We start from the raw sequence: 9,598 nt of genomic DNA on the forward strand, positions 1-9,598 counted from the left end.
TTTTTTTGAGATGGAATCTTCCTCTGTCGCCCAGGCTGGAGTGCAGTGGTTTAATCTCAGCTCACTGCAACCCCTGCCTCCCAGGTTCAAGTGATTCTCCTGCCTCAGCCTCCCCAGTAGCTGGGATTACAGGCACCTGCCACCACGCCTGGCTAATTTTTGTATTTTTAATAGAGGCGAGGTTTCACCATGTTGGCCAGGCTGGTCTTGAACTCCTGATCTTGGGTGATCCACCTGCCTTGGCCTCCCAAAGTGCTGGGACTACAGGCGTGAGCCACCACACCCAGTCTCTGCTTATCTTTCAAGACTCATCTCAGCCATCACCTCCTCCATTTTTAGTCTGGGTTGGCTAGTCCTCTGTGCTCCTGTAGCATCCTGCACATTTTTCTCTCAGAGCACCTCTGTGGGCTATAATCAACAGGAGACTTGTTGGTCTCTCTGTATTAGACTTAAAGTCACATGAGGATGGCAACTGTCTTACTCAGATTTGCCTCTGTATCTGGCATAGTAGGCACTTAGTAAGTGCTTGCTAAATAAGCAAGTGAATGCCTTTTCTTTGAGCCCCGTCCTCTGCTCCCGAGCACCAATCACACCATTTACATTGGGCCCATGTGGGCCCTATGGTAACCCCTGCCCTTGTCCCCATGGTTGTACAATTGTGCAGGTTTTACACTGAATAATTTTAAAGGATACCATTCTCATTCTATTCTCACATCCCAACAATCAAACACCCACCAATGAACTCTGCCCCAACCCAAATGGAATAAAATACTATGCCAGTTCTTTCCAATGCCTCCCCTGCTAACCTGTGAAACCAGAGGGGCAGAGGCAAAAGAAGGCTCCTGGAAGATCAAGGCAGCTGGCTCCAATGGGACATGGCTCACTCAGGCACTCATCCACCTCTGTTTGACAGCGTGGCCCTTCAAAGCCTGTGGCACAGCAGGAAGGTCAGGGACCTGCACGGACATCTGCCTCCTGCCCCCGCTGTCCCCCACAGTGTGTGCCCCAGTTTACCTGGGAGACACTTGCAGTGGAAGGCTCCAGGCTGGTCCTGGCACTGCCCACCATTGGCACAGGGAGAGCTGCTGCACTCATCGATATCCTCCTCACATCGGGTGCCAGTGAATCCTAGTGGGGTGGAATTGGGTGGGGAGAGGAGGCCAAGGTCATCGAGGGAGGCACAGCGTGGAAAGGTGAACTTGCAGAGCTTCCCAGAGAAGACACCTGGGGCAGGTGGGCATGGGGTAACAGGAGAGTGATGCGGAAAAGGTGAAGCTCAACCTCCTGCCAGCTGTGTGACTTTGGGAAAGCTGGTCAACCCTCTAGGCCCCAGTTTCCTGTTCTGTGTAAAAGGGGAATAATAATGGAACCTACCTCATGGTATTGTTAAAAAGATTAAATGACATAACGCCTGAAAAGCATACAGCCAAATGGCTAGCCTGGAGTAAGTGGTGAATACATGTAGTTATTATAGTAGCAGGGGACAGAGGGGTGTCAGGTGAGGCTGGAGAAGAAAGGCTTGGGGCAGCTTTCCCTGGGTTTATGATGAGAGTGCCAAGACCAGCCTGGGACCTCAACATGCATACACAGAGGCTGTGCAGGAGGGCTGGAAAGGAGGGATCTTCGGGTGATTTGGCAGGACAGAGATGAGAATGGGCAAGTAAGCAAGGGAAGATTTGGGGATGTAACAGTAGAGAATTTGGGGAGCAAAGACAGATTTGGAGGACTCTTTGGCTAGTCTAGAGAGAGCTTCAAGAGGCCTTGGGTGATTGCTGGGCCTGAACTCTGCAGGTTCAGAGGCCTAGGGTCTGAGGGTGGACAGAGTGGCATCTGTACTCACCAGGCAGACAGATGCACTGGAAGCCATTGAGCAGGTCGTTGCAATCCGCATGGTTCAGGCAGGGATCTGAGGCACACTCATTGGTTTCCACCTCACAGAGCTGCCCCTCTAAGCCTGGGGACATGGGGATCATGAGGGCTGTGGCTCAGCCAGGTCTGCCTGGGAGACCTGTACTCTAGAATCAGCCCTGCTCCCGACTTGCCCCACTCAGGCGGTCCTCCCCTGAGGTGCTGTCTGCATGGGGTTGAACAAGATGAACCCTGAGGCCCTGCTGCTCCTCAGTGTGTGGCCCTGCTCCTTGAGGTGTGAAAGGCTAAGGAACAGGGTGCCTCCTGGGGACCTGCGGGAGGACTGCAAGGCTTTTTTGTGGTCATTCCTGTGTATAGAGAGGGCGGGGCTCACCAGGGCAGGCTGATCAGCCTGGAGGACCTCAAGGTACAAATAGGACAAACTGGCTTGGAGAACGAGTCCCGCCTCTTTTTCTGCCTGGGCGGGCCTCCACGCCAGGGAGAATGGAGATCCCAAAGTAGAGGAATTTGAAGTGCATCTGGGAAGCTTGTTGCTCCCACATTTGTCCCGTTGCTTCGGGTTCATCCTGGTCTCCACTGTCTCATCCTGAATTGAGGCAGGATCAACCTCCGGACCTTGTCTTCCTTTCTTTTCTTGCCTGAGGAGTCTGCTTCTGAAGCTCCTTGTTGTCCCTTGGGTTACCGACCCGTTTTCTCTTATTTTTCTATGATTGTCTGTGGGATGACCTGAGCCAGTATCTTTGGGTGCCGCTCAGTTTAGAAAGGTGATATGGGGTAGTGGTTATAATTGTTGAAGCCCTTGGTTTGAATCTCAGCTCTGCCACTTGCTAGCTGGGTGACCTTGGACAAGTCACTTAACCTCTCTGTGCCTCAGTTTCTTCAGTTATAAAATGGGCATTGTAGCAGTGCTGACCTCACAGGGTTATTGTAATAAGTAGACGAGACAATGCCTGTAAGATGCTCAAACAGTACCTGGCATAAAGTTGGCTGTTATTTTTCTGATTTCGTTCAACTCTTCGATGTTGCTCTCTCCTGGGGGTGACTTTTCCCCCTTAAAACTAGCCTGGAGGTGGGTGCAGTCTTGCAGCAATTTTTTTCTTGTTGTACCAAATTTTCCTCTTGTATCACAGGGCTTTTGGGATTTTAAGGGATTACCTTTCATCTCTACATGGGAGAGTTTCTATGATTAGAGGGAGCATTCTGGGGTGACCTGAGTAAAGGCTGCAGCACGGAAAGTTTATGAACTGCTTTTCTACCCTCTCTTGCTGGGCTCCTCTGTACAGTGGACCAGGTTTTGCAGGCTCTATGATGACTATGAAATGAATGGCAGCTCCCTCCAGAGTTGAGGAATGCATAACCTCACTACCATCTGTGGTAACCCTTCTCCTAGGGGTCATGGGTGTCCCTGAGTTTTCATCTGGGGGTAGAGAGAGAAGCATCTGTGGTAACTTACCCAACTGGCCTGAGGCTGTCCTTACTTTGGAGGGGACATTCCTAGTGGGTTCAGGACTAGTTCCCTGTTTTCCCCACCCAAGGTCCCATCCAGCTGGTACCTGGTGGGCAGAGGCAGTGGAAGGTGGCAAGTAGGTCCAGACAGGTGCTCCCTGGGTGGCAGGGCTGGGAGAGGCACTCATTGTGATCAGCCTCACAACGGGAGCCCGTGTAGCCAGGTGGACAGAGGCAGTTGAAGGAGCCGGGGGTGTTGAGGCAGGAACCGCCATGTTCACAGGGACTTGGGCCTTGCTGGGCTGGGAGGAGAGAAAAGCTGGGAGTCCACAGGGGTCAGGGCGGGAAGGGCAAGGAGGTCAGACTGTCAGGGAAGGTGTGGGGGCCTGCATGTGGCAGAAGAGACCAAATTGGTGAAGGGGCTTGTGTCTTTAAGATGGAGAGGAAATAAGGGACCAAATTCATGGGGACTGAGGGGCTGAGCATTGGAGAGAGAGTCATGCAGGCAAGAGATGCCAAATCTGGGCAAATTCAAGGAAAAAGAGGTTTGGTTTTTTTTTTTTTTTTTTTTTTCAGACGGAGTCTCGCTCTGTCACCCAGGCTGGAGTGCATTGGCACAATCTCGGCTTACTGCAAGCTCCGCCTCCCGGGTTCATGCCATTCTCCTGCCTCAGCCTCCTGAGTAGCTGGGACTACAGGCACCCGCCACAGTGCCCAGCTAACTTTTTGTATTTTTTTAATAGAGACGGGGTTTCAACGTGGTCTCCATCTCCTGACTTTGTGATCCGCCCGCCTTGGCCTCCCAAAGTGCTGGGATTACAGGCGTGAGCCACCATGCCTGGCCGATGTTTGGTTTTTTAATTGGAAAAGCAATCTGCCCTTTTCTGTCTTCAGTGCAGAGGCCTATCTGAGGCTCAGAGAGGCTCTGAAGTGGGAGTGGCCTCACCCATTAGACACTCATCCAGGTCCTGGTGGCAGGTGGGCCCTGAATAGCCGGGCTGACACAGGCAGAGTGTGGAGCCTGTGAGGGGGTTGGTGCTGCACTGGGCATCCCCATGGCACGGCTGGCTCAGACACATGTCTTCCAAGTGGCACAGGAGTCCTAGAGGGGTAAGAGCAGGTGAGGCTCTCAGAGGCCACTTGAGGCTCCTAGCAGCTATCCTGGTGCTTCTCTCGCCCTCCTTCTCTACCTCCCACCTCCTGATACTCTCTACCTCCATACCTGTGCGTCCAGGTGGGCAGAGGCAGGAGAAAGAGCCCACCCGGTCAATGCAGGTGGATCCTGGGGCACAGGTGGCAGCAATACAGTCATCCAGATTCTCCTCACAGCTTGTGCCCCCCCAGCCACTCACACACACGCAGTGAAAGCTGCCAGCAGAGTTCTGGCAGGTGCCGCCGTTTCTGCAGTGAGGGGGACCCTGGGCCTCACACTCATCCACATCTTCGGAGCAATCCCAGCCTACAGGGGGTTGGGGAGGGGACAGGGGCTGAAGCTAGGAGCCCTATGAGTAGGGGAGGCCAGGGGCCAACTGTCTGGGCTATGGGTGCCATGAATGTGGCTTAAACAACTCACCTGTCCAGGTTTCTGGGCAGAGGCAGGTGTAGGTGTCCAGCCCATCCTGGCAAGTGCCCCCATTCTGACATTGGTGGCTGACACAGTTGTCTGGATTCACCTCACAGTCCGGGCCTATGAAACCTGACAGGGTCGTGGGATCAACTGGGGGAGGAGGCTCCAAGGGAGACATCCTGCCCTGCCCAGAGAGAGGGGCTGCAGGAGAGCCCCTGTGAGGACACACCTGGGGGACAGAGGCAGAGGTGAAAGGTGGAGTCTTTCCCTGGCATCAGCTGGCAGGTGCCCCCATTCAAACAGCCCCTAGGAGGGCAGGGTCCTGCCCGGAGCTCACACCGTGGGCCCTCCCGCCCCACAGGGCAGAGGCACTGGAAGGAGCCCAGGGTGTTATGGCAGGAGGTGCCTTTGGGGCAGGGTCCTGGGTCCTGGAAGCACTCGTTGACATCACGTTCACAGGCATGGCCCTCGAAGCCCGGTGGGCAGCGGCACTGGATCTGGGGGTACGTGGCCAGACACACCCCTCCATTAACACATGGGTTGGCTGAGCAGAAGTCCCGAAGCTGGCACTGCTCACCTGAGGCAGAGGACAGAGGGAGCCGTTTCTAGCACTGTACGAATTCTAGCCCATCTGAGGTTACCCAGTGCTCACTCTGGATTATCTCTGGGTCTCATTTTCATATTTCCTTCCCTTTATTACCATACTCTCTTTCCTCTGTTCCATCACCCCTGATCTCAGTGTTGCCATGGTTTGGGAGGGTTTATCTGGAGCGACCATATCTTCTAAAGTGATGACGAGAGTATTGGAAATTGTCCTTGCCTGAGAAAATCTGGCACATGGGTGATCTTGGGGGAGGTGAAAAGCACCCCCCGTCTGCAGGCAGGAGACTCAGGTGGCACCTTGCTGTGCCACAACTGGTTGTATACCCTTGGGTGAGCCACTTTGCCTTTCTGATCCTGGTTTCCTCATCTTTAAGTGGGTTTAGGCACCTGGTGACTCACTTCACAGTCCATGCGCACCAGTGGGAATGGCAGCTGCCGTGGAGGTGCCAGGTGCCGAGCTGAGCAAGCACTTCCTGAGCATCAGCCCCTTGTATCCTCTCAGCAACCTTATGAAGTGTGACCTTTACTCTCCCTGTTTGTCAGCTGACAACTGAACACCAGAAAGCTAAAATATCTTATACGAGGTCATGTAGCTGGTCAGTGGCAGAACTGGCATTTGGATCCAGGGGCTGTCGCAGAGCCCTTAGTCTGAAGCACTAAACTTGCTCCAGGGTTACACTCCTCCTCCTGGGGTGGCCCCACTCCTCTCTCTGGGTCACATCCCTCCCTTCCCGGTGCCTCTCCCACCACTGCAGTCTTCCCAGGTGATATTATGGCTCCCTCCACTCAGAATGGGAGCCATTCAGATGCTCAGAATGCAAAAGCCTGGAAGGCCCCTGGTATGGTGAGCAATGGCCCTCTAGCTGCTAAGCAGCAGGGAGATTAAGGGGGCTAGGATAGGCGTCAGGATGGTGCACAAAGGGGCCTCACGGCACCCTTAACTTGGAAATATTTTAACATTTTAGCATTCAGTAAAACCCTGCTGGTGAATGTTGGTCGTGGAGAATTGGCATGTTGATTCTCATGGCTTCTGTCTTCAAAGGGCTTGTAGTTTCTCAGCCTCCAGTTCCATCTTCCCCACCCACAGCCTAGCCCATTGCTCCTGCCTGTCCCCTCCTGGCTGCCTCCAGCAGCGCTTACCTGTCCATCCAGGCATGCAGGAGCACTGTGGGCGGCCCGAGGCCTGGATGTGGCAGCGGCCCCTTTTGGAACAGAAGGAGGGAGGACAAGGATCTTCAAGCCGGGCCTGGCATCTCTCGCCAGTGAAGCCAGGGAGGCAAGTGCACGAGAAGCTGGGTGCCAATGGAGAGGGAGAGCTGGGGGGCCCTAGGGGAGCGGGAAGCAGCGCTTGGCAGCTGCCTCCATTCTGGCAGAGCTGGGTGTTCTGGCAGGGGTCAGGAAACTGGCACGTCTCACCCAGGAAGCCAGGGGCACACCTGGGCAGGGGAGGAGAGGAAAACTCACATCACTGGTCCCTCTTCCCGTTCTTGCCCACCTCCCTCCTCTGCCTTCATTTGTTTCCCTTCATCTCCTTCACTTCCTCCCTTTCTTCTTTGGTCTCACTTCCTCAGCTCTACCCCCCGCTCTCCCTCCCACTTTCTCTCCAGTCTCCCACTCCTGCAAGGCACACTCACTGGCAGGTCCCTTGTCCCAGAGACAGGCTCAGGCAGGTGCCTCCATTGGCACAGGGTTCTGGGAAGCTCCCACACAGCAGCCCTGAGGGTGGAGAGGCAGGCGCGATGGAAGCGCTGGGTACCGTGCCTCCACCTTTCCTCTTCTGGGTGCTCCTGAGAGACCTGCCCACAGCAGCTCCCACAGGTGCTCTAAACCACCTCTTCTTCACACCTGTCCCCACTCTCCACACGGTACCCAGCCCCAGCCCCAGTGCCCTCCATCCCAGTTACTAATTCCCACCCCCCTTTCCTGTTTATTCTCTGGCCTCCTGAGTCCAGCCTCGGACTCCATCTCTCGGAAGCAAGACAACAGGGGTCAGAACAGGGGTGGAGGTGGCTCCCGGGAGGTGAATGGCTGAGACTTCGAAGAGATTTCCTCCCGGAAAGGCCCAGCATTGAGCCATCCGGGGGGTGGGGACAGCTGGACTAAGAAAGGGACTTAGTAGGCCTGACCTTTCATGTCCTCATCTCCTGCTTCCCTCTCATCTCTTCCCCAAGCAGGTGGTCAGTGTGTTCCCTCTTCCCCTCTTCCCTATGGCTGCAAGAGTCCTCCAGTGCTAGTGCTGATGAGGTTCTTCCTGGAGGTGGGCACCCTCTCACCCATCCCCCGGCAGTCACCACCCCTGGCACCAGGCCCGAAGCAGCTCCACAGGCAGAGCCTTTTTTCCCTGCAGGCCGTCTCTATTTGGGCAGTGAGAATCTCCTCCACCCAGCATCCCTCACACAACCTGGGGCTTGGCCCTCTTCCCCCACCCCACTGGTCATCCTCCTACGGGAAATGGGTCCCCCACCTCACCCACGCCATGCCTCACCTCTGGTTATGACCACTGAGACACATAACAGCAGCAGCAGCAGCAGCAGCAGTGAAGGGGGCTGCATTCCAGAGCCCCTTCTCCAAGCCCAGGTCCCTGTCCCTCTTCAGGCGGGGACCCTCAGAGCCCTCACTGAGGTAGGAGCCACCTCCTCTGCTCCCACTGCCCCTCTTCCTCCTCCTCGGCCTGCTACAAGCCTCACGTCTGAGCTGTTTCCTGAGTCACACAATGTCCTGGACACCCTAGTAATGGGGGGCGGGGGAAGAGTGGAGGAACACTAGGGGGGATGAAGGAGGGGCCTTCTGTCCCTGACAACCCCTGGGGAAATAGGCGGAAGTAGGACAGTGTGCCTGGAGGGCAGGTGATAGGAGGGGAGAAGGACTCTCGGAACCCCTGGGGCAGTCCCAGCCCTGCTGTTTGTTGATCTGGTCTCTCCTTTCTGGCGATGAGAATTGCAAGGTGGCTGCCCCTGTGCCCCAGGAGAGGCAGGATCTGGAAACAGGTATTGGGTGGTTAGAGAGTTCCGTATTCCTCTTCCCAGGAGAGGATGCTTAATTTGCCAGGTTATTACAGATGCTTATCAGAGAACCTGCAACTTGTCATAGTTTGAAACCACTCACCTTGACAAAAGGAACCCAGGGGGCTTCTGGGCCTTATCTTGGCTCTTGCCGGGACTTATTTTTCTCCTTCTGGGGAATGGGCAAGATGCTGGCTGGTTTGGGGAAATCTTGGTCTTCCTGTATAGGGCAATGTTAAGACTGTCGTTATCAGTGATAAATGAACATAGTCTACCCTAAATTTTGCAGTCTGGATTATCTGTAACTATCACTGAATTTGGGTAGTTTTCACTTCCTCCATCTCTGCCTCCCTCCACTGCAGAAGTCGTTGGGATGTAGGGAATGTCAGTCAGAATGCAAAACTGGAGTAAATAAAATCACAAAAGCGAATTCTTTGCCTCCAAATGCTCAACCTATCTTCTTGAGTCAACCCAGGACAACTTTGGGGTCAACCACACACCGAGTTCCTCTAGTAGCATAGGGAACTGAGAGTCCAGGGTGGCAGAAGGTGTCACTGGCAGCTGTGCTCTCCCTGGTGTTGAGGCACTCATGGTTGCCGCTGGTGCACCTGAGAACCTTCCCCTACCGGGGAATATACTTCACCAGCACTGCTTTCCTCCTTTTTTTTAAGTTTTTTATTTTGAAATACTTTAAATCTCATGGGAAACAGGCAAGAATACTAAAAAGAATTCCAGGATACCCTTCACTCAGATTCATCCACTAACATCATTTGACCACATTTACTTTATCATTATTTCTCTATAAATACACATTTGTATTTTTTTCTGAACCATTTGAGAGTAAGTTGCATACAAGATACCCCTTTACCCTTAAATCCATCAGTGCGAATTTTCTAAGAACAAAACATTCTTTTACATAATACAGTACAATTATCCAAATCAGGAAACTTAGACTGATGTGATACTAATTGACGGTCCAAATTCAGGTCTTGCCAATTGCCCCATAATGTCCTTCATGATAATTTTTTCCCTTGGTCCAGGATCTCATTTGGCATCCTGCATTGCATTTAGTTGTTGAGTCCTTTCAGTTTCCTTTAATATGAGTACAATA

The 9,598-nt window shown here is 53.6% G+C and overlaps 1 protein-coding gene across 2 annotated transcripts in view; it reads right to left on the reverse strand.

The window, feature by feature from the left end:
- Positions 1-8,186, reverse strand: part of NOTCH4 (notch 4) — a 28,441-nt gene extending 20,255 nt beyond the window's left edge. For both annotated transcript variants that reach the window (XM_011944774.1, XM_011944773.1), the window contains exons 1-11: positions 7,971-8,186; positions 7,120-7,201; positions 6,626-6,921; positions 5,112-5,459; positions 4,889-5,011; positions 4,538-4,774; positions 4,262-4,417; positions 3,423-3,617; positions 1,841-1,954; positions 1,015-1,128; positions 807-929 (exon numbers count right to left, since the gene is read on the reverse strand). In XM_011944774.1, coding sequence (XP_011800164.1) covers positions 807-929; positions 1,015-1,128; positions 1,841-1,954; positions 3,423-3,617; positions 4,262-4,417; positions 4,538-4,774; positions 4,889-5,011; positions 5,112-5,459; positions 6,626-6,921; positions 7,120-7,201; positions 7,971-8,037 — 1,855 coding nt within the window. In that variant the 5' untranslated portion in view covers positions 8,038-8,186. The remainder of the gene's footprint in view (positions 1-806; positions 930-1,014; positions 1,129-1,840; positions 1,955-3,422; positions 3,618-4,261; positions 4,418-4,537; positions 4,775-4,888; positions 5,012-5,111; positions 5,460-6,625; positions 6,922-7,119; positions 7,202-7,970) is intronic.
- Between the last annotated feature and the right edge of the window lie 1,412 nt (positions 8,187-9,598).

Source organism: Colobus angolensis, unplaced genomic scaffold (genome assembly GCF_000951035.1).
Source record: "Colobus angolensis palliatus isolate OR3802 unplaced genomic scaffold, Cang.pa_1.0 Scaffold236, whole genome shotgun sequence".
Classification (NCBI taxonomy): domain Eukaryota; kingdom Metazoa; phylum Chordata; class Mammalia; order Primates; family Cercopithecidae; genus Colobus; species Colobus angolensis.